Source organism: Channa argus, chromosome 20 (assembly GCF_033026475.1).
Source record: "Channa argus isolate prfri chromosome 20, Channa argus male v1.0, whole genome shotgun sequence".
NCBI lineage: Eukaryota > Metazoa > Chordata > Actinopteri > Anabantiformes > Channidae > Channa > Channa argus.
In genome coordinates, this window is record NC_090216.1 from 20733244 (window position 1) to 20758211 (window position 24968).

The window sequence follows — 24968 nt, forward strand, 5'->3', positions numbered from 1 at the left end:
TCTGATGAATCTGATGCTCCAACAAAAACATCACTCCAGAGATCGTTGTTTGACAAACATTGAACATTTATTGTACTTGCTTCTCAACTTAGCCGATTACAGGTACAGTAATCTCACTAGCATGTTCGCAAACAGCTTCATTAAACAAGGTTCTCTAAGTATGGCTGAACTCACTGAACTCACAGAACCCGCAGTACTAATAAGAAAACCGTGTGCCTCCACAGCTACACACTAAACCTTTTTCTTCTACGTTGTTGTGGTCCACACCACCTCATAATCAGTTCCTCTGCAGTTCCTCCAGCTACCATGTCACGTCTGTTCCCTTCAGTAGCTGAGCTAAACACGGTGGCTGGAGCAGAGGAACTGTCGACAAGAGAGCATGCCGTTTAACTACTGCGTTTAATTAAGGCCTGATCTCTGATTTGGCTACTGTAGAATATTACGCTTGTTGTCTGTTAACCATGTGTGTTTAATTTTGCCTGAAACTCTACCTGAGATTTATTATGAGCTTGTTGCCACTTCCATTAAAATTTAACAGTAGAGCCGAGGAAACTGTTGTCTTACAGTCTCTTCCATCTCAGATGTTAAACCTTGTAGCTCCTTGAGAGGAGTCATAGGTGTCCTGATTGCCTTCTTTACCTGTATCCTTTAGTAGTCTTATTCAGTTTTCAGTTTTGTTTGGCAGATTTAAGTATGTGCCATGTTAGACTTCCGTAGTTTCGAAATCGCGGTCTGTTCAAACTGTGTACACGTTTTCACGCAGTTGCAAGAAACAATCTAACTTTTGGAAAACGAACTAAGCAAAAAAAATGAACTTATCTTGGGGTTTTCCAACGTTGCCACCACACAAGCGAAGCACCTCGCAGCTCTTAATACCTCGAGCTACATGGAAAAAACAGTTTCTATCCACCCAGCTGTTTGTTCAGTGACCCAGGACACTGATGACACGCTGCCGTGGTCTGGCCCTGTTGCTACTGCTGGAATAGCGATGATTTACTTTGTCTCACTGAAACCTGGTTGCAGCCGGAAGAATATGTCAGTTTAAATGAGTCAACCCCCCCAAGTCATATTAATTATCATGTTCCTAGATGCACAGTCCGAGGTGGAGGAGTTGCAGCAATCTTCAACTCTAGCTTATCAATAATTCCTAGACCTAAACATAGTTATAACTCATTTGAGAGTCTTACTCTTAGCCTTTCACACCCAAACTGGAAAACTCAAAAACCACTATTATTTGTTATCGTGTACCGTCCTCCAGTCCCTTATTCAGAGTTTTTTATAGAATTTTCTGATTTTCTATCTGATTTAGTGCTTAGTACAGATAAAGTCATTATAGTGGGTGACTTTAACATTCATGTAGATGCTGACAGTAACTGCCTGAGCACTGCGTTTAATTCATTATTAGATTCAATTGTTTTTTCCCAAAATGTAAATAAACCCACTCACTGTTTTAGTCACACATTGGACCTTGTACTTACATATGGCATTGAAACTGATCACAGCAGGTTAGGGTGATTAAAGATAAGGATGGAAATGTATTGACAGGTGCAAGGAGTGTGATGGGAAGATGGAAGGAGTACTTTGAAGAGTTGATGAACGAGGAAAATGAAAGGGAACGAAGAGTAGAAGAGGTGACTGGTGTGGAGCAGGAAGTAGCAAAGATGCAGTATTTGCTTTGAGGACGCTGATGGAGAAGTACAGAGAAGGTCATAGGGAGTTGCATTGTGTCTTCGTAGATTTAGAAAAAGCGTATGACAGGGTGCCGAGAGAGGAGCTGTGGTATTGTATGAGGACGTCTGGAGTGGCAGAGAAGTATGTTAGAGTGGTGCAGGACATGTATGAGAGCTGTAAGACAGTGGTGAGGTGTGCTGTAGGTGTGACAGAGGAGTTCAAGGTGGAGGTGGGTCTGCATCAAGGATCGGCTTTGAGCCCCTTCTTGTTTGCTCTGGTGATGGACAGACTGACAGATGAGGTTAGACAAGAATCTCCCTGGAGTATGATGTTTGCAGATGGAAGGAAAATCTAGAGAGGTGGAGGTCTGCTCTGGAAAACAGAGGAATGAAGCTTAGCCGCAGCAAGACAGAATACATGTGTGTGAATGAGTGGGACCCAGGTGGAACGGTGAGGTTACAGGGAGCAGAGGTGAAGAAGGTGCAGGACTTTAAGTACTTAGGGTCAACGGTTCAGAGCAACGGTGAGTGTGGAAAAGAGGTGAAGAGGCGAGTGCAGGCAGGTTGGAACGGGTGGAGAAAAGTGTCAGGTGTGTTGTGTGATAAAAGAGTATCAGCAAGAATGAAAGGAAAGCTGTTCAAGACGGTGGTGAGACCAGTGATGTTGTTCGGCTTAGAGACAGTAGCACTGAAGAAAAGACAGGAGGCAGAGCTGGAGGTAGCCGAGCTTAAGATGTTGAGGTTCTCTTTGGGAGTGACGAGGATAGACAGGATCAGGAATGAGGACATCAGAGGGACAGCTCATGTTAGATGTTTTGTAGATAAAGTCATAGAGGCCAGATTGAGGTGGTTTGGACATGTTCAGAGGAGAAACTGTGAATATATCGGTAGAAGGATGCTGAGGTTGGAGCTGCCAGGCAGGAGGTCTAGAGGAAGACCAAAGAGGAGATTTATGGATGTAGTGAGGGAGGACATGAAGTTAGTTGGTGTGAGTGAAGAGGATGCAGAGGATAGAGTTAGATGGAGGCACATGATTCGCTGTGGCGACCCCTGAAAGGGAGCAGCCGAAAGAAAAAGAAGAAAGAAAGAAATCACCAGATCCCCCCCAAATTTTACGGATAGATCTTCACGTACAGCAGTGCTAGAATAAGGCCCCAAACCCTCTTAGACTGCATTTTACCCATGGATATCGCTGAGCTAACTTTACTTATTATCTCATGTAAACCAACAACCTGTCTGCTAGACCCTATTCCAACTAGACTAGACTGCTCAAGGAAGCTTTACCCTTAATAGATAGATTCGTATTAGATATCATCAATCTATCTTTAGAAACAGGCTATGTACCACAGGCCTATAAGGTAGCTGTAATTAAACCACTACTTAAAAAACCCTGTCTTGACCCAGGTGTTTTAGCCAATTACAGACCAATATCTAATTTCCCCTTTATTTCTAAAATACTTAAAAGTAGTTTCAAAACAATTATGTGGCCACCTTTACAGGAATAATTTGTATGAAGAATTTCAGTCAGGATTTAGAGTTCATCATAATACAGAAACAGCACTGGTAAAAGTCACCAACGATCTTCTCATGGCCTCAGATAATGGACTCATCTCTATACTTGTTCTGTTAGATCTTAGTGCTGCATTTGATACCATGGATCACAACATTTTATTACAGAGATACAGCACAAGATTGGTAGGCTATGCAGCTGCCCCCCTCGATGCACTGACCTCCTTTCCTCCTCTTGTCCCTCTCCTCTCACCCCACAATTGTCACCACTTTATGACATTAAATTTGTGTGGTTTTTCTCCTTCTGTCTCCCTCTGTCCCTTTCTGCAGGTGTCGCCAGGCTTTGGAGCTGTGTTTTCCAGTGTGCAGCTACTGGTCCTACCAACCTGCCCAATGTTTTGTTGTTGCTTTTTGTTGCTCTTTTCTTCTCTCTCCACTTTCCACTCACCCTAACCGGTCAAGGCAGATGGCTGCCCACCCTGAGCCTAAGATGGAAGTTTCTTATGTTAGAGGGAGTTATTCCTTTCCACAGTTTCATAGGGCTTGTTCAAGGGGGATTTGTTGGGTTTTCTTTAGTCTTTACTTTATTCTGTAAATTGCCCTGACATTGCTGTGAATTATTTATAATATAAAGTTAAATTGAAAAAAAGCAGTCAATACAACTGTCCATTCCTACTGTTTAATATGGAAAAAAAATACTCATTTACTCATTTAGTAAGGTTTTTTTAGTGTAAGGTATAAACTGCCACCAATAGTGTACTATATACTATACAACTTAAGGTTTACATTTTTATTTAAATTGCATCTAGGGGGAATCTTGCTCAAGGAGAATTGTTGGGTTCTCTCTATACATCTTTATAGTCTTGACTTTATTCTATAAAGTGCCTTGAGATGACTTTGTTGTGAATTGGTGCTATATAAATAATTCAATTCGATGTATTCATTTCAATGAATTGAATACATTTAAAGGCCATGGAAACTTTAATTGTTTAATATTTGAACAATATTAAATAACATAATTTTAAAATAATATCTCCAGCTAAATGGCTAAAACAAAGAGGGGTGTCTGTGTGCACCTGTTAGTCTTTGAAATTCTCAAACATACAGAGAAGTAATATGAAATGTAATATTTGACTAAAACACACAAAAATCAGCTGTTTCTATTGCCATTCAATCAGAAACTTATGATATGAATGAGATATGAATTTTGTTGATATTAGTTTTTTTCTATTCTGTTTAAAAAAAAGCTATAATGAATCCAATATGCAATATCCAATCAGCATTTTGAAAAATATAGTGAGAACATTCCAGGGGTTGAAAACCTTTAGAGTCACTGTGAAACTACAATAGTGTATAACAGTATTACTGTAATTTTAAAGTTTGCTTGCCCCAAAACGTATTTTAGGTGTAGGTTTTGGGGCCAGGCACAAAGACCCCAAAATATGCACAAGCACAGCTGCATTAAAAATTGTCCCATATTTAATGAAGAAAGAGGGGCTCAGTTGTGATTTGTAGGTGTAAAATATGTTTAACTATAGTTTGGATACATTTACAGATGAGCTTATCCTTCACTGCCAGACTGTATTGTCATCCACAGTGCCAAAAAAACAGACATTGTCATAATGATCATGTTTGATTAAATGCCCAGAACAGAAGACAGAAAGAGGTGAAGAAAAGAAAAGGGAGGAAGAAGACAGCAGGCGGGAGAAGAGGAGGCTGGTAATTGATTAGCCACAGAGAGAAAGTCAGAAGCTTCATTTTCCAAAGTGCTGCTGGGCGTGTAAACCCCCACAACCCCAACCCACACTTCTCCAAAAGGGATGGAGGCAAGACACAGGCAATTGATACACTCTGTTAAGCTTTATCAGGAACCCTGTGATCAGCTGCACCTCTGAGCTTTTTCTCTCCAGCACTACAGAGTGTGTGTGAGAGTGGGTACTGCCTTGTGCATGTCTTTAACACAACAGCGCTGTCATAAAGTGTTGCATGTGATACAGGAAAAAGATCAAGAAAAGAGGAAGTATATGTACATGCAACTGTATGTGTGTATGCACCATTTGTTACTTACAGCAAAACGTGTAAAGACACTCACATTGTAAACAATTCCTTAGTGGGCCTAAGGGTTAACATTGGATTCCTTCTCCAAAAAACTGTGTTTTTAAATTTCTTCTAAACATACTTACTGGTGAGCACATGAGTATTCTTCTGGGGACCAATTCGGCGAGTGTTTAGTCTTTAGGCATCTAGTTGTGATAGTTAAGTGGCTGGGGAATGCATTCTGTCACTGAGAGTCCTCACAATTCCAGAAAGACCAGTGTACGTATGTGAGTGAGTGCTTGGCTTCCTTTTAACCACAGTGACAGGAGCTGCATTATCATTCCCACCCACACACATTCCTCACAATAGCAACGTTAATATTAACACCTTATGTAATGTTGGCTTTGAGCTTCATTTCCCTTCCAGATAAATGAAAGCTGCACACTGCAGTTTTATTTTTTAAGCACTTTAATGGCACACTTCAGCACAGAAAGATGCACACAATGCTGCTGAGCTGTGAACTGTCACTTGCACGACCCCAGAAAAACAAGCATGCTCTTAAAAGCACAGGAGGCTTGAGGTGCCCTGTGCTATAAAACACAATTTACTCTGTGCTGAATAGATCATATATCACATTTACACTCTGCTTCCGTTATGCAGATCAGTTAGTTTTCTGAAATCAAGTTAACCAAGTGTAAATGCGACCAAGAAGCATGAGACGCAGTTTACACGTGTGTCTTGTATCCATTCACACACTGTGAAGGAGATGGGACTATTATTTTTACTGTAATATGGAATTGAAGAACCAGCGCGTTTATGTTATGCATACAAATCCTTTCTTCAACTACTGAATCTATGTGAACTGAATTACTTTGATTAAGTGAAAGATCATGGTTTTACTGTATTTTAATAACCACTATTAGTTTGAAGTGACTTTATTTGCTTAAAGTGGCTTAAATTATTCTCTATTATGCCAAACTTCATCCATCCATCCATCCATTATCTGTCACAGCTTGTCCTGAAGCCTATCCCAGCTGCCATTTAGTGAGAGGTGGGATCCACCCTGGACAAGTCTCCAGTCTATCTCAGGGTCAACACAGAGAGACGTACACACACAGACAACCATCCACAGTCAAACCTATGCGCAATTTTAGAGTCGGCAATTAACCTAACATTCATGTACTGGACTGTGGGAGGAAACCCTTGCAAGCATGCGGAGAACATGCAAACTTCGCACAAAAAGACCACAGACAGCCAGAAATGCAAACCCGCAACCTTCTAGCTGTAAGGCAGCGCTAACCACTCAACCACCATGCCACCCAGGCCCTACTAACACAGAAATAAATAATGCTGTAGTCAGACAAAGTGGACACTAAAATAGAACAGATCAGATATTTTGGCAGAAAAACTAATTACCTAGAAACTATTTATAATGTTCAGCATCAACAGATTGACAATTTGCCATTTATGTTGTCAACATATCATCTGGTTGTAATACATTCTGTACAATACAGATTTGCATTTGCACTTTAGTTGCTTGCATAATTTTTAGGAGACCAGCTTGGTTATTTATACTGCTCCCTCACAGCAATACAGTGGTCCTTAGAGCTTCACACATTCTAATTTATGCACTTAAAACATAATATGTTACAAAAGTGAGAAAACACAATCTAATACAACTAAAATAAGCATTTTTTTCTCCAAAGTTATTTCATTTCAACTTTTACATTTTTCATTTATTATTCATACATCTAAAGTGATATATAACATATTTTCATACCCTCCACAATGTTTATCAATTTCTTTGATACAGCACAGAATTTTTCTGATGACTCCATAGCTTGTGATTTCAACTTGGTAAGAACCAAATACTCTTACAGGCAAGCCTTTTTCAACAATCAATGTCACACAGATAGGTAGTTCAGGTAAATAATTCAGAATAACATACACATGGTCAATGGAGAACAACAGGAGAAACACTTCATATGACACCAGATAAGATGCCTTAGTAGAAACATAAAACAAAAAAGAACAACAGAAGTCATTTTCAGGGCAGCATGATAACATCATGCCTTAGTGAAGCTCCTGGACATAAGACTGGCTTTAGATCTGCATGGCATCTAATATAAAAACAAACTGATACATTTCCAAACTAAAAGTAGACAGGCTTTCATCACTTAATGAAATCAGTCAAAGAAGAAACAGTTGCTTTAGCTCCCTGTGGCTGTCGGACACGAGCAGCCCAAACAAATCGGCATAATGGACTGTGGTGCATATCAATGTACAGATATTAATCAGCTCTTTCCTGCCAATTTTTCATGCTCTTTACATTACAAGTTTAAATAGGCATTATAAACGTCACTGGAGAATAGTAAATGATACAGAATGTCCATTTATCCAATATCTTACGGATCCTGCGTAGGGCCGCTGGGGGCTGGATCCTTTCTTAACCTTCATTGAGTAAGAAGTGGAGTCCAGTCTATGCCATTCACACATTCACACCTACAAAAAAATTTAGAGTCCATTAACTTGACATGTATCTCTTTGGACTGTGGGAAGAAACCCCAGCAAGCACAGGGAGAACATGCAAAGGCCAGGGATGCAAACCTGTGACCTTCTTGCTGTTAGGCAGCAGCACTAATCACTCTATCACTATGCTGCTGATAGAGAATGTAAATCTCACTTACTATTAATATGTATTAAGTATCTGTTTTTTGTACTGCTTTTATATGTTTACTCCAAAGGTAGCTTCAGCAACTAGATTTTATGATGCGTGAGACTTTCCTCCTCTGAAAGATTCATTAAAAGTCATTAAAAGTTGTTGGATATGTCTACACAGAAAAAATGTTATGTCTGCATTCTTCAGCCATTTGTCTAATGTACATCCTTTCTAATCAATTCAACTGTCACCACGGCTGCAATAACACATCTGGTAAGAATTTATGTCACAGTGAACATCTCAAAAAATAAATATAGTGTTCTCTTATCTGGGTGTTTAATCGTGATTAGTATTAATAGTAATCACATCACAGTAAGTCATGGAAGGTGAGGACACAGTATCTGACAAAAAGGAATTTTGTACAAAACATTGGTGTATTGCTTTTACATATTTGATGTTAGACAAAGGGGAGAAATATTCAAATATGTACATCTGACAGGACTGTACCATTCAGCATGCAGACAGCAGATTTCTTTTACCACACTCAGTCCTGAGGGGATAAAATAAGAAGCTGACAGCTGCTTTTCAATGACAATGGGAAGTCCATTTTCTGCTTATAGCGGCGTGTGTTGTATCTGGCCCTTAAAAAGTCTCAATCTGTCTGTCAGTTTGTCTCTTACACACACACATACACAGAGAATGGCTTATACCCATCTCTGGAAGGTCATTTACTTTAAGTACTGGTCTTTTTATACATTCTCCCGCTGACTTCAATTCTACATTGAGGAGTGCTATATAAGGCAAAGGCACCAATAAAAAAAAAGAAGAAAAAATGGTAGCTTACTAGGATTTGTTTCTACTCATCCTTTCCTCTTCTTCTGTTGAAGAAAGTGAAGCCATCTACCCTGACTTTTATTGCAGTGCACTGATTTGACTAATTAGAAGAAGCCAAAAATCTTAAGATGGCTTACTGTTCAATGAGAACATTTTGATGCAACAAGTAAATTTGTAATCGTTCCTGTGTTAATTGTATCTTTTATTTCTTTCTGCCTGCAGTCCTGCCTAAACAGACTACATAAAAATATGTTTGTTTTTTTATTTAATGGTGAAATTTCAAAAAGAGAGAGAGAAAGTAAATATTTTTTGTGACAATAATTTGAGGACAACAACCCAACTGAAACACCAAAGTGAGTCATAATGCAATAATATACAGTATAATATCAATCTAATTTTCACTTAACACTGTTAAAATAAAGTCAACAGTGTTTTCACTATTAGTCTGACCAGGTGTCTTGTTTTTATTGTACATCGGTTATCATATAAGTTTCATGCTGCCAACAATGACACAACAGAAACTATTAATGCATTTATAAAGCACAGGCGATAACTCAATGTGATACACCTGACACACCAGAAAAAGATCTCCAAACAATAACTAAAAATATGTAGTATTGCAATTAAAAATTATTTTATCTAAACTTTAACTGCACCTGTTTCCTGTGCAGAAATTTGCTTGGGTTATTACTGTAAATACAGGTCATTCAAATTACGAAGCTCTTTACTGACATTACACACCATCTCTCTCTTGCACATATCAGAGACACACATACTGTGTGACAGCCACAGATAGATTGACTAAAATTAATAAAATTATGGATTTTTTGGATCAGAGTGAGACACTATCCAAAGGCTACAATGTTCAGGATAAATGTGAGACCACATCAATGCTGGGGTGCTTTAGCAGAGAGATATGTGCTCTGGCAGGGAACTGTATAGATGTCAGGACCCAGAGTTAAGATCCAGTAGCAAGGTATCAGGAAAAGTGCACATTGAGGACAGCACTCATGATATTTCAGTGACATAAAAGGATGAATGACAACCGATAATACAGACTGAAAGATACTGAAATATCTGTCTCTGCCAGTCCAGTTCAGGCAGGGTCCCCTTTAGCATTCTGCACCTTAGTCGACTGAATATGTCACCTATGGGATGGCAGTCGCTGATGGCAACACATAAACCATTAGGTTATGTATTTTCTTTTAAAAAAACACCTCATCATCTAATTGTAAATGAATAACCACATACTAAAGTGAGTCCTAGTTTATTTGTTTGACTGGAGTTAAACCTTTGTAATAGCTGGGCAGGTATACCACAGCCATGTGAAAAAGGTAAAACTGCTGCTTTACCAAAAATGCAAAGTTAAGGGGCTTTAGAGAGCAGCCTCCTGCTGCAACACAGCCAACAATCAATACACAACTTCAGCATTTTATAAAGTCAATACTTTGTAATATTTTGTTATTCTAATGTAATCTCCTGGACACTGCCCAGAGGAAGAGAGCAGAAGTTTGCAGAGATGCAGCTTCTGGGTGCAACACATTGACACAACTGACATAATGGATCATGCTTCAGACAAAAAACAGTAGAAGAAACACATTTCAACAGGAAATAACATAACACACTTCCACTCAGACAATAGGATTTTTTCCTCTTGTACCCACATGCTGACATTTTTGGACCTTCTTGAATGTTTCTGCAACTAATCAATGTTAATGTAAGTGTTGGTAGCATGGTAAACTGTTTTCCTGCTCAGTACATGCCTCATTATTGTCTGCATATAAATATACTCATATTAGCATTTTGCTCAATGCACAGAGTCGCTACGATGATTGCATACTCTAAATGACAATACCTTTAAAATTGCAGATTTGTGTGCCAAAGTTTCACATGCTTCAGAGATATCGCCTCCCTTTTTCATTTTTTTCACTCTGCTCTCTTTCACTTCAGATTTGAATTGGTCAAGCGAGGAATGATCCATTTTGCCATTAAAGAAAGAACAGCAAGTGCTTTTTTTCTTTTCTTTTGCCACACTGTATGAAGGCCTGCCCTCTAGTCTGGTGGTGCCAACAGACGTGTTAAGAAAACTAAATAGGGTTTGAATTTGTCTGCTGGCAAAGTTTCGTCTGTGACTATGGAAAAAGGAGGATACATGATTAAAGTCCCTTTAATCATGTATCCTCCTAATAATCTCCTGGTGTCAGGCTGACAACTTCAAGCACACTTCAAGGGGAATAGGCTTATGGAGGGAGGAATGGATACCGGAACGAGTGAGAGTCCAAAAGAGAGTTAAGAATGATGAACAAAAAAGAGCCAGAGTGAGAGAAAGAATTTGAATTTTCGAAACCCTTTACTTATGTGGTACTATTCAATAACAGAAATATCCAACACAAAATCAGAACTAAAAATCCCCAAAATAGAGCTGCCCATTAACAATGTAATTTACACCATGTATAATGATATTATATTATTTATTTTATGATATTATATTTTATAAAAATTGTATTCAATTTATAGCCTGTTTTGTAAAAAATCAAAACCATGTTCTTTAGTCTACAAATCCCAAGATTAAAGATTGTCTTTTTTCTGCTAGTCTATTAAAAACAAATTTTCAGATCCCTACATCGGCACAGAATCACCAGAATTGTGGGTCTCCACACCAGGTCAACAGGACCAGTCAGCAGCTTCTTGATATACTGGAGCTTCTACTAGCCAGACAAATCATCTTTCCCTGTTTCTTTCCTCATACACTTTCGCGTTATTATTGGAACAAAGGACATTTTGTGAAATCCAGTGAAAAAAAAAAAGCCCAATCACATATGATTTTTGACAAAAAGTTGCCCAGAGGATCTACACAAACAACGGTGCCACAATTTAATAATGACAGTTCCCATCACATCGTATTGTCACAGGTAAACTTTTGCATCATTAATGGATCAAATATTGGCACTACTATTTGATACCACAGAAGAGACTTGACCTGCACACAAAACTGAATTAGGGTAGGGTTACAATAAGATACACAACATGGGTTAGGGTTAGGCACTAAAACTTCAGGTTAAGGTTATTGTAAGTTAAATTTATAAATTACATACAAATAAGATGCAAAAAAACAGTGATGACACACAAATATTTATTTACTATAGTAACCTTGTGCAACAATCATCATTATAGCACACAACAGCTCACACTGGAATGGAACCCTGATGTCCTATTGCAAAGTCCAATGTCTTGTTGTATCATCCACCACTCTGTCCACCTCACTTGGAGATTTTTTGCACTGTATATATTATGTTATTGATTTAGGCATCATGGTTTGAAGCATCAGGGTTTCGATTGTAATTAACTCAGTTGGTAAGGTAATCGTCTACGAACCTTAGGGTCATTGCTTTGATTCCCAGTCCCTCCTTGCTACATGTCGGAGTGCTGGGATGACTGGAAAGTAGAGCAGTCATCCACTAATCTTGCATTTGCTGGTTCGATCCCCGTCTCCTCTAGTCACATGTTGAAGTGCCCTTGAGCAAGACACTAAACCCAACTTAGTTGCTCCTGGTGAGTGTAGGCCAGCTGCATGGTAGCTAGTCTACTCCTGTATGAGTTGATTATTTTGTTGATAATACTGCAGGCTCACTACCTATAATACTTAATAATGTCCCTAATAATGTCCCTTAATGTCCCCCTGAAAAAAGGCAGTAAATCAGAATGGGCGATCTCCATGGTATCATTCAGAAACTCACAACTTAAAGCAGAAAGGAAGTTAGAAAGAAAGTCGGGTTCTGCAAATTTAGAAGATTCAGGCTTGGCCTGAAAGAACTGTTTAATAATAAATTAAAAAGCCCCCCGTAATGCCAGAACTGCATATTATTCATTATTAATAGAGGACAATAAGAACAACCCCGGTTTCTGTTCAGCACTGTAGCCAGGCTGACTAAGAGCCATAGTTCTGTTGAGCCTACTATTCCCTTAACTCTGAGCAGCAATGACTTCATGACTTTTTTATGAATAAAATTGTAGCTATTAGAGAAAGAATTTACCAGATTCTCCCCCCAAATATTACAGATAGATCTTCATGTACAACACTGCTAGAATCATCAATAAGGCCCCAAACCCTCTTAGACTGCTTTTTACCCATAGATAACGCTGAGCTAACTTCAATTATTACCTCATCTAAACTAACAACTTGTCTGCTTGTCTTGCCATCTAGACTGCTCGAGGAAGCTTTACCCTCAATACATACGTTCGTATTACATATCATTAATCTAATATGTCTCCAATATCACCAAGCAAAACTTTTTAGCGCAATGATCACACGATGGTGGAACAAGGTACCAAACTCTGCACACTCAGCAGACGCTCTCCCAAGATTAAAAAAACTGCTGAAAACAGGACTCTTCCACATCTTCCTATGCACTTAAATCTATTTTTAAAAAAACAAAAAAAACTTTTCTGCTCTTTCTCGCGCTTGCATCTCGTGAACTGTGAACACTTTTCTGATAGGACTTTGCTTTGATGTTTTCTCCTTGACTTGTACCTCACTTGTAAGTCGCTTTGGATAAAAGCGTCTGTTAAATGACTAAATGTAAATGTAAATTAATCTATCTTTAGAAACAGGCTATGTACCACAGGCCTATAAGGTAGCTGTAATTAAACCACTACTTAAAAAACCCTGTCTTGACCCAGGTGTTTTAGCCAATTACAGACCAATATCTAATCTCCCCTTTATTTCTAAAATGCTTGAAAAAGTAGTTGCAAAATTACAGTTACAGTTACAAGAATAATTTGTTTGAAGACTTTCAGTCAGGATTTAGAGTTCATCATAGTACAGAAACAGCACTGGTAAAAAGTCACCAACGATCTTCTCATGGCTTCAGATAATGGGCTCGTCTCAATACTTGTTCTGTTAGATCTTAGTGCTGCATTTGATACCATTGATCACAACATTTTATTACAGAGACTGGAACATGAAATTGGGATTAAAGGAACTGCACTAACTTGCTTTAAATCTTATCTATCTGATAGATTTCAATTTGTTCATGTTAATGATGAAAACTCCATGCACACAAAGGTTAGCTATGGAGTTCAACAAGGCTCTATGTTAGGACCAATACGTTTTACTTTATATATGTCTCCTTTAGGCAACATTATTAGAAAACATTCCATAAATTTCCACTGCTATGCTGATAATACTCAGCTATATCTATCATGGAACCAGATGAAACTAATCAATTAATCCAACTTTAAGCATGTCTAAAAGACATAAAGGCCTGGGTATTCTATAATTTCCTATTTCTGAACTCTACTTCTAAAATGAAGTCATAGTATTTGGGCCTAAAAATCTCAGAAATATGTTGTTGATATATCATTACTCTAGATGGCATAAGTCTGTCCTCCAGTACCACTGCAAGGAACCTTGAAGTTATTTTTGACCAGGATTTGTCCTTTACCTCACATATAAAACAAATCTCTAGAACAGTCTTTTTCCACCTACGGAACATTGTAAAAATTAGGAGCATTTGTTACCTCTAGGTTGGACTACTGTAATTCCCTACTTTCAGGATGCCCCAGTAACTCCCTAAAGAGCCTGCAATTAATCCAAAATGCTGCAGCAAGAGTGCTGACTGGAACTAGCAAGAGAGATCATATTTCACCTTCACTAGCTTCTCTCCATTGGCTTCCCATTAAATCTAGAATATAATTTAATACCCTGATACTTATATGTAAAGCTCTGAATGGTCAGGCTCCATCATATATAAAACACCTCATAGTACCACATCTTGCCAGTAGACCACTTTCGGACTGACAAATAGAAAGACAGAAGTAAAAGATTCTTGGATAGCAACACCACTCTCAACAACATGAGTAATTTCATCCATGCTGTCTAAAAACAGAACCACAGCATTTTTCATGTTGAGGGCGGATTTGATGCTGCCATACCCAACAAACTCACAGCCAGACCACATTCATCCGCATTGCATGTGACAGCAAATTAGCTTGTATCTTCAAACCAGAGTCTCCATTTGATGTAAGTACAACTAGCACTGCTGAGCCACCCCCAAATAATATCAACAATGTGAAAAAACTAATGCAATCAATGAATTCTGCAAAGTGACTAAACATTTGCAACTACAAACAACAAAAAAGAAAAGAAAATTCACCCATTCACCATACAAACACTCACCACACTCCCTGCAAGTACTCTGAGAGAGAGAAAGAGACCAGGAGGAGTGGGGGGGGGGAAATTCCCTACAGTGTAATTTGCTGATACAGTCCATACAGTGATGAAGAGAGAGAGAGAGAGAGAGAGAGAGAGAGAGAGAGAGAGAAATCCCCATTGGGCAGAGTAAGAGTAAAAATACGACAGAGAAACTAATTAACCGATGTAGTCCCATTGTGGGCCGTGCTTTCACACAGAGACACACACAACACTAAATTGGCAACCTTCTGCCCCCTACTGGTCCCACTGTGTCTCTAACACACTTAGCTAGAGAGGAAGCAGTGAGCAAAATTAAGGACTGAAACACAGTGAAAATGTCTGCATTCAGTGAATTTAGTAACACCAAATTCCAACAGGAACTCACTGTGGAATCAAGCAGAGCTTAGTATAATGTCATGAAATTGTATTATTCTTCTACCCAACATATTTTTCTATAATTTCCTTTCTTACTAGAGGTAAAAAAAATCATTGTGCATTTGGCCTCATATTGGCACTGGAGGAAAGGTCAGAGGTCATAACAAATCCATTCATCCTCTGGGAAAATGGATCATTGAATGGATCAAACCAGACCTCTCCTGGAGAGCAAATAATCACACACACACACTCAGCCCTGGTTCTCGACGTCCATTTGGGAATTGCAGTATTGGCTGATAAGCCTCACTGTCTCATCTTAAGGCCTGGACAGCCCGCCACTCCAACCCCCACTCTTTCATTTACGTGTCCATCTGTCAATAAAGGCTGCACATGTGTCACATGGTCACCAACGTGTTTTTTTCACAGCAGGCTTCAATCTAAGGTGGAGCTGCCACGAAAAATCCTCCATCTCCTTCAATTAGTTGATTTTTTCTGTAACGATGTTCATCTATCATCATCCGGTACTTCATCTAATCATGTGCTGGAATCCAACTGCTGACTCAGAGACTTACCAAAACTAGTAGACTGTCATTGCTGTTACTGTCATTGTTGTAATGTGTGTGTGTTTGTGTGTGTGTGTGCGTGGAGTGTGTAAAATGTTTGTTTCTCAGAGAGCTCCCTACTGATTCCCTGCTATTCCTAAGAATGCTGAGTAGTGCTAAAAAAACCTGGCATCTGTATTAAGGGCCTCTTCAGTGCTGAGTGGAGCCAGAGTGTTTTAGAGGACACATCGCAGAGGTAAGTTTGTTCAGGATATCAAAGTCAAAGGCTCCGGTTGGCCACGAATTATCTCACATTCAGCATTATCCCGGGGCAGCATTCATAATCAAGCAGTGCAAATGAGAAAAACCTTCTCTCCTGCAGGCCCCCTGAGGCCTGCCTGTAATATGGGTCATGTGAACAAAAGGTTCCCCATTTGAAGTTTTTTAAATAGTTTAAATACTGTGTCAGATTAACTGTGGGAGAGTCTTCTCTTTTCCACACATTCTTTTTTTTTTTCTATTTCTGTAAGCTGGGTAGCAGGCTCTTAAAGTAGCAGCTCACTGCTATTTTCTGCCCACTAGCAAGTCTAAAAGTAGCTGATCACTTCTCTCTCTCAAGCCAGTATGCAGTCTGCCAGGGTGCTGTATTAACAACTTCAAATATAAAGTCACGCTAGTACCCTCACTCCCCCTACAACCTGTAATGTTTATTGCAACCTACATTACTAGAGAGATGCACTTTACATCCTGGGCTTGTGTTGCTCACTCTTTACTCCCATCATTACGAAGTAATTTTACATTAATTGGCTATTAACCAACAAATATTATCCTTGCATTAAACTTTCAGTACACCGGGAGAAAATGTTTTCTTTTAATAAATGAAAAACAATTTCAAATACTACTAGTTGTCTTTCTCCTTCCCTGTCTCCCTCTCTTTGTCCCTTTCTGCAGGTGTCCCAGGCTTTGAAGCTGTGTGTTTTCCAGTGTGCAGCTATGGGTCCTACCAACCTGCCCAATGTTTTGTTGTTGCTTTTTGTGCCTTGAGATGATATATTAATAAAGCTGAATTCATTGTATTGAATACTGACTAAAACACCAAAAAAAGGTTTGGACACTATTTATCCACATTTGCAAGCAAATGTGAGTATCCCAGACCATGTAAAAATTCATACTAATGTATGAGAGCTCCACAGTGTGTCTGGTGCAAAAGATTTAAAAGAAAGCACTATTTGACATTACTGCTGCTTTTGTTACACTGTACTAAAGTAATTTACTGTAATGACATGGTTAAACTGTGAATCAGTTGTGTGTACCAATTGTACCATCTTATCAGAAACTAACTTCTCAACTGTTTTGCAGATTTAATGTCCCATTATTGTGACATTGGGATTTATTCTTTATAGATAAAGCGTATGTCTTCTCAAAACTTTACTTCTATATCTCTTCCAAGATATCCAAACAATGTGTCTGAAAACAAAATTATTCCAACTTTATGGCCAACAGTGTAGAATTCATAGCAGAGCTGCTGTATTGGATAGCATTAGATTGTACAGGTGTACCTAATAAAGTGGCCAGTAAATGTATAATGATAGTAAAAAACAAAAAATAAGAAATGCTGAGTAAACCTTTTTATTGTTAATGCAGCAAGCCTGCTCAATACTATGTGAAGCTGGTGTGGATGCCTCATTTCTGATTGTTAATTATTCTCATTAGGTATTTGCATCTTGTCTTGAAATGATATTTAGTAAACAGTATTTGATGTTGATGACATAAGAAAACTATTAACATACTAGGAACTTAGATGTATTAATTTTACCATAGTTGTTGCCGGTGTTCTCTCAGGCAGGAAACTGCCCCAATCTGCTGCCACTGTAGCTCATTTATTAGCGGGAACCATAATAAAAGCTGTCATAAATAACCTCCAGTCCCTCCACTTTAAGCCAAGGATTAGTGGCAGCACGTAAAATCCATTAAAAGTTGGAAAAGCTTTTATAAATCTAATATTGTGTTTTTATTTGATTGTGTAAAAACAATGTAGATTCGATATTTCAAATTATTCCTATTGTGACAGAATCAGTTTGCAGACTGCTTCCAGTTCCAGTTCCTTTGCCTGCATAGTGATAAATTATAGCTGAGTAGCTCCATCTAGTGTTTAAAATCTGTTAGCACATGCATGTTCAACATCCTGGAGAGCTCTCACTGTGAAAACCTATGAAATGTTTCTGATACACTGAAAAAACAAACTGACTCTTGCACTTAATTTTGTATAAATCAAAGACTGGAGACTGTAGTTGAGAGCTGTTAGGTAAGTAGCAATATTTCCATAAATCCCGGAAAATCTACTAAAATGGATGTGACATTAACAGTCATCCACAACTAATCACTTGCAGGAATACACAATCCATTTAGAATAATAGAGTGATGTTACAGAGTGAGGGATTTTGTTTTGTATTTTATTTTGTTTGTAAATGATTTTTAGCTACACACAGGCTTGTAGAGCTGGCATTAAAAGAAAAAATACTGTCATGCAAGAAGGATGGTTACAGCAAGTTAAAGCTATGTCAGTTCATCTTATATGAGTGTTGTTTAAAGGCACACTTGAAAATCTAAACCTGTCCTTTAATGTCCAGTAAAAGACTAACCAGCTAAAACCAGCGCTAGAAGAGACAGCGCTAGAAGAGACAGTCTAAAGATGTGTGTGACAAATACCAACTGCTAAATCATCAATATTGCCCTACTAATACTGACTGCTGCTCCAAATTGAACTACCACAGCCTCTGTGCCAACTGAAAATGACAGCACACCAGTCACTGACCGGCTCACACATACCAGCTATTATTCCAAGCAGGAATCATCTACCATGGACAACACTAAGCTAAACAATGACAATAAGAAAATGGCTTTTCAGCCTGATTGTTGCTTTTTTTTGGTCTTTTCTTTTTTTTCTCTCTTCACTTACCACTCACCCCAACCGGTAAAGGCAGATGGCCTCCTACCCTGAGCCTGGTTGTGCTGGAGGTTTCTTCCGATAAAGGGAGTTTTTCCTCTCCACTGTTGCCTATGGCTTGCTCAGGGAGGATTTGTTGGGTTGCCTCTACATACTTGTGTAGTGTGGACTTTATTATGTAAAGGGCCTTGAGATTACTTTTTTGTAAATTGGCGCTATATAAATAAAGTTGAATTGAATTGAATTGAATTATGAGACTATGTTTTAAAGAGAGAGATAACAGGAACACAGTATGACAGCTGTAAGAAACACTGAGACATTGCTGTACTTACCAAGTTACTGTCTGTTTTTCTGCAGTGGCCCTCTGTACTGAGGTCCTGTGGAACACACACACACAAACACACACACACACACAGGCACACACACATAAAAAGACAAGAAGTAAGTTAGGACTGACCCAACTGTAGTAGGTACACAATAGAAACACAGATGAAGATGTCTGTCATCCAACTCTTCTGTTAGCAGATGATGCCTGGAGTCTTTGAGAAAAAGTTTTTATTACAACTGGGCTTTCATTTCTATATTTATCCATTTATCATGCAGTGAGACAATGAACACATACTTTGACTGTGACTGTGGCACAGGAAGGTAGAGCGGTTGTCCACCACTCTCACAGTTGTTGGTTCAATCCCCACCTCCTCCAGTCACATGTCAAAGTGTCCATGAGCAAGACACTGAACCCCAACTTAGTTGCTCCTGGTGAGCATTGGCCAGCTGCATAGCAGCTCCTCCATTGGTGTATGAGTGTGTGTTCGATTGTGAGTGTGAATGGGTGAATAAGTAGCAGTGTAAAGAACTTTGAGTATCAATAGGTAGAAAAGCGCTATAAAAGTACAGACCATTTGTTTATTGTAGGTCACTGGTTCAGCTCATCTCAATATAGGTCTATGGGGAAAATTAAATAATTATTTAATCATTTAAATTGTCTTTTTAATTAAGGTGGTCAGGTGATTAACTAAGTCAGTCAAAGGAACTTTTTCCTGTGGTGAAGTCCTTTGAGGTGACAGCTTGTTTGGGTTCATTGTCTTACTGCATGATGAACCTACCAAATGGTTTTGATGCATTTCTCAGTAAATTTGCAGAAAAAATGTTTCTGTCCCCTTCGAATTCATTCAACTAATACCAGTTATATCACCAATAAAGTTCATTGAGACTGTTCCAGAAGCAGTCAAGCTATGGCACTGCCTCCACTGTACTTCACAGATGTCCATCTGTGTCGTTTGAAACATGAGCCCATCCTTTCTTTCTCCACACTTTGGTAAGGGTTAATCTTAGGCTCTTAAGGCTTCTCTCAACACAATTTTGCAAATTCCTGATTTTTGCTGATGAGGTGTTGGCATGTTGTGCTCTGGCCTCTGTATTTTTCTCATAAAGTTTCCTTCAAATGGTGGATTTTGCTCTGCTCCATGGAGGTGGTTGGTAATATCCTTTACTGTTGATATGAGGTTTTTCTTCAAAGCTGTGAAATGCTCAGCTGTTGTTGATTTTATATGCTTTTATATGGTGAGCTGTTCTGTGAAACTTGCTTTTTAGGGGACATTGTTGTGTTTGCTTTGTCTAATGTTTGCGCAATGATTTTTCATTTTTAAAATGGCTGCTTTTCTTCCATTGACTGCCCTGTGGTGTTCATAATTGATTGATGCTTTTCTCAACGACAAAAGTCTTCAAAGATAAAACCCAAGGCTAAAACACTACAGCTTTTTATTGTTGTTGTTATTTTTTTCAACCCCAGTTTTACCTGTCATCGTATTCCAATACTTTTGCTAACTTAGCTCAGATAGCAGATAGCTCAGATAACACACTTGTGTGTTCTATGTTGTTTAATGTATTGAGGTTTAAATAGGTTGAGGTTTAAATATTATCAGATTAGCTGAACTTTTTTCTTATATCCATCTTTGGATTATTAACTCAAATGAGTGCTCAGCAAAGACACATTTTGAAGGAGCCTGTATTGTCACTGAGTGGACCTTTCTTTATGACTGGTTTGTATATTTAAACTGAAGTTAACATTATTTTAACAAACTCAACATGATTCTTAATGTGACATCCATCATGATGTGCATGTCTCTTGAATTTATTAACACTCTGCAGCTGTCTGAAAGCGCTAGGACACATGTTGAAAAAATTCTGTATACTTTGATTGGAGAAGCTTTGCTTAGTGCACATGGCAACAACATATGAGTGTGTATTGTTTTTACCTGAATTACATTACATGCAAATAATACCAGGCTGCTACAAAATAACCACATAATTATCACACCCTCTGATTCATTTCCCACTATCCTTTGCTATTTTGTAATTTGTGCTGCTGCACATATATGAACCAAAATAACAGGTGCAGTTGGAGACTCCCACACAGCTTTATTCTTGTTGTTGTGCTAGATAGGTGCTAAACATAGCTCGCTATATAAATTTAATGGTGCAGAAAATAACATTAAATCTTACAGGTTATTACTTAAAAAATAAGCCATATATTTAAAAAAAACACAAAATGCTGCAAACTAATTAGAAGGTGGAGACATGCTGCGCTGAGGCCATTATTCTTGTCATCGAACAAGTTAAAAAGGAGTTAATCATACATTTACATCATTCTTTCAGTTACATTTTGTTACTCACACTATTATGGAGTGTGCATGTTTGGGCCTCAAAGGGTTCTCACACTAATAGACTAAATGTAGTTTCCACAGGTGAACTAACCAGAGTACTGACCTAATAGATCAATTTCACAGCATGAAATACAATTCTCAAATACGAGGGGTTTTTTTGTTAGACCAAAATCAACTTGACAAGATCTATTTAATGAATTTAATTTGTGCCTTTTGCACTTGTTCCATCAACCACTTACTCTAAGTATGGAGGGTTCAAAGGTGTAGACAGGCCCTGTAGTAGCCCGGTTACTATAAATGTACATATACATGTAGAGTAATCACATTTACCCTCTGCAATGACCTTATTATGTATGCCTGGGTTTCTTATTGTTGTATAATTGTGGTATTTATGAAGGCGATCAATACTGAAGTGCTAAAATGTACAAAATGTCTTTCTGTTCAGAATACACACTGCATGATTTTACTCTGTGAGAACTAGGGGCAATGATGTGTATGCTTCTCACTGAGCAAATTGCTCTACAAAGCTGAAACTCTCATGGAACTTGGACACTTCCACAAAGCTAACTCAAGTGTTTAAGACAAATGTCCCTACTTTTATTCCCCTGTTAATAGTTTGAGAGCTACAGCATAAGAATACCTTCTAATCTTCTCATAAAACTTTCAATTGTTCTGGTGATTCCTGATTTCTCTCATTTGTTTTTATGCAGGTATTTTTAAAAGAAATGGTCAAAATTGTTCTACTGATTTCGCTGGGAGATTATTGTAGGAACATGTTATGGCCAATAGCATGTTGAAATGGACACAAATACATCTCTTCCAGAAACAGTTACATGTATATGGACCAGTTTGTGTCTTTTTTAATATTATTCATCATTGTTACTTTATTCAGCTTTGTTTCTGTTTTTGAGCCCATCCATGCTCATTGTCAACTCAAATTGTTTTGTGCCAAAAAAAAAACATAAACTTTAAATGTACTTTTTGTGCTAAAACCAAACAACATAACAGCTCATAATATCACATGAAGGTGACCTACTGGGCCATATTTATATTACTGATAATACAGTAAATACAGTAATAGCCAAAAACTGGCTTGTAACCTCTGAGGCTAGTGCTTGGTAAAGCCTGCCCACTGAGCAGTAAGACCAGACGGATATCAATCCTCCAACAAACTCCTAGTTTTACACAACAAGCTCATCTTTACATGTACTATCTTCTACTAATTTGATATTCTACACTAATCAAAAATGAGAATGGATCATTTGTAGCCACAATATCAAGCCTCTTCCATCATCTAGCTATGGGGATCTGTGAGTTCCTCAGTAATTGTTTCTCTTCTTGTAAAATGGTCTGAGGAGGAAACTCTTAGCAGGAACTTTTTAGCACCACTCTGGATGACTCCTAATGGTTAGACGTGATCTGGATATCACCACATTGATTCTTGCTGTCAGCAGATCTTCCAGTTGTGCTTTATCCAGCAGATGGCACTATTAACAAACTGTGCACACACACACACACACACAGAGGCTCACACACACATCCTTCTACAGCATGGGCATACACAGCATTGACAGGGAAGAGAGACTATTACACTGACAGGCAGACAGACATGAGAGAACGATGCTACACAGACAGAGCACAGCTCCACAGTTGACTTGATGCTGGTACCTTAATGAGAAAAAGGTGTTAATGTTGGCAGAACTCATATTTCACCATTTGTTGTTTGACTCATCTTTCTAATCAACTGAGTTTTCTACAGACACAGGTAAGCAGATCACCACCATCTGGTGCTACACACAAACACACACAACACCTGAATGCACACACAAAACACCCACATAGTCAAGCTTGGCAAGAACAGCATGTCTGCACTATGTTTGATTAGGAGTGGTGTGTGCATGTGTGCTTGACTGCATGTGTTGATTTACAGCATGTGTCAGGCCTTGCCCATCTGCCAGCAGACCCTCCCTAGAATCTGCTGTCCCTAAATCTCCCTCACACAAACATCCATGTACACACATTTGGAGGATGTCCAGAGACTGCAGCAGCTACATTCATAGTGATCGGAGATACTGGCACAAGGGAATATTGCTGCTCGGTGGTTGGCACTTACTCTTCACAGATACAAGGTTGTGGGTGAGACCACCACTCAGCTGAGATCTTTGTGTGTAGAGATTGTCTGTGTGGGTTTCGTCCCACAGTTTACACACACACACACACACACACACACAAGGCAGGTCAGTTAAATGTAAGCTCTACACATCAGGGTAGAGAACATAGGGCTGAGACCAAAACCAGCATTGCATGTAGAAATATTAAGCTAACTGTGTTAGTGTAAATGTGTTTTCTCATGATCAGCAAAAATATTTCTTGGAGCAACAGATCGATGAGTCTAAAGCTTTATCAGACTCTACACAGTGGTTTGGAGTACTATAAAAGAATTGTACAAGTCTGGGATTTAGCAGGTTCACATGGTAAATGGTCTGCACTTTTGCTTTTCTACCTATTGGCACTCAAAGTGCTTTACACTTTTTCTTATCCACACTCACAACCAATAAGGAAGCTGTTTTGCAGCTGGCCAATGCTCACCAGGAACAACAAATTTGGGTTTCAGTGTCTTGCTCAAGAACACTTGGACATGTGACCTGAATAGCCAGGGATCGACCCAACCACCCTCAGATGGGTGGTTGACTGCTCTACCTACTGCGGCACAGCTGCACCTGATGCTCTCTCAGATCATCATATCATTAAGTTTTGTTTCAGCCAACAAAAAAGTCATCACTGAACTTGCAAGAGACGATTATAGAAAGACACAATAATCATGAAGGATAGTGCAAGTGCAAGGGACAAAAGTTAGATGACCATATGAAGTCAGAATGCTTCTCATACTTGCAGTGAAAGAGATGGGGGCTGGCTTCCGAAACCCTTGTTTTGTGTGGAAGTGTGAATACACACTTACACACTCCTTAGTTTAACATTTTCCTGTTTGAGCTTCCTTTTTGACTAACAAGGGAATATTCTATACTAAAACGCTGAAACTTTCCGAAATGCCTACTTTATGTAAATATTTTTGAATGTTGAAGCTTTTTAAACTTTAACTTCAAAATAAATGTTACAGTGACAATGGAAGAAGACAATGTCTTCAGCAGTAATAGTTACTGTCAAAGAATTAGCATAGACATAACATATTCATGTTACTCCCTAAAAAACAAAAAAACCCAACATGATGTTGGAGAGGTTCCACACATGCCTTCCACCAACATATTTCTAGAAATACTGAAAATCTGTACTGAACCATGCAATTTACAGTAAATTAGCTTTTTGGACAAAAATTCCCCCCAAGAAAAGAAAAAAGGATTCTTTCATGTCAAAACAAAGAAAGGGCCTCGTTTTGTTTTGTTTTTTGTTTAGTTTTTTTTAATCCATAATCCAATAATAATTAATTATACAGTAATTAGTAACACAGCCTGATAAGTTGCTTCTATTAGTTAGAATCAGTTAGTTCTTCTAAGGTCATGTTGACCTTGTTGACGTTG

General features: G+C 38.6%; 1 protein-coding gene across 18 annotated transcripts in view; it reads right to left on the minus strand.

Annotated features, from left to right (window-relative positions):
• The window catches only part of rbfox1 (RNA binding fox-1 homolog 1), a 334608-nt gene that overhangs the window by 243493 nt on the left and 66147 nt on the right, over positions 1 to 24968 (minus strand). For 16 of the 18 annotated variants that reach the window (XR_010911868.1, XR_010911867.1, XM_067488484.1 and 13 more), the window contains one exon: positions 19099 to 19143. The exons of the other annotated variants lie outside the window; for them this stretch is intronic. Coding sequence is in view for 9 of the 16 variants with exons in the window: in XM_067488471.1 (XP_067344572.1) it covers positions 19099 to 19143 (45 nt within the window). In the remaining 7 variants the exon portion in view is untranslated. The remainder of the gene's footprint in view (positions 1 to 19098; positions 19144 to 24968) is intronic. 18 annotated transcript variants of the gene reach the window in all.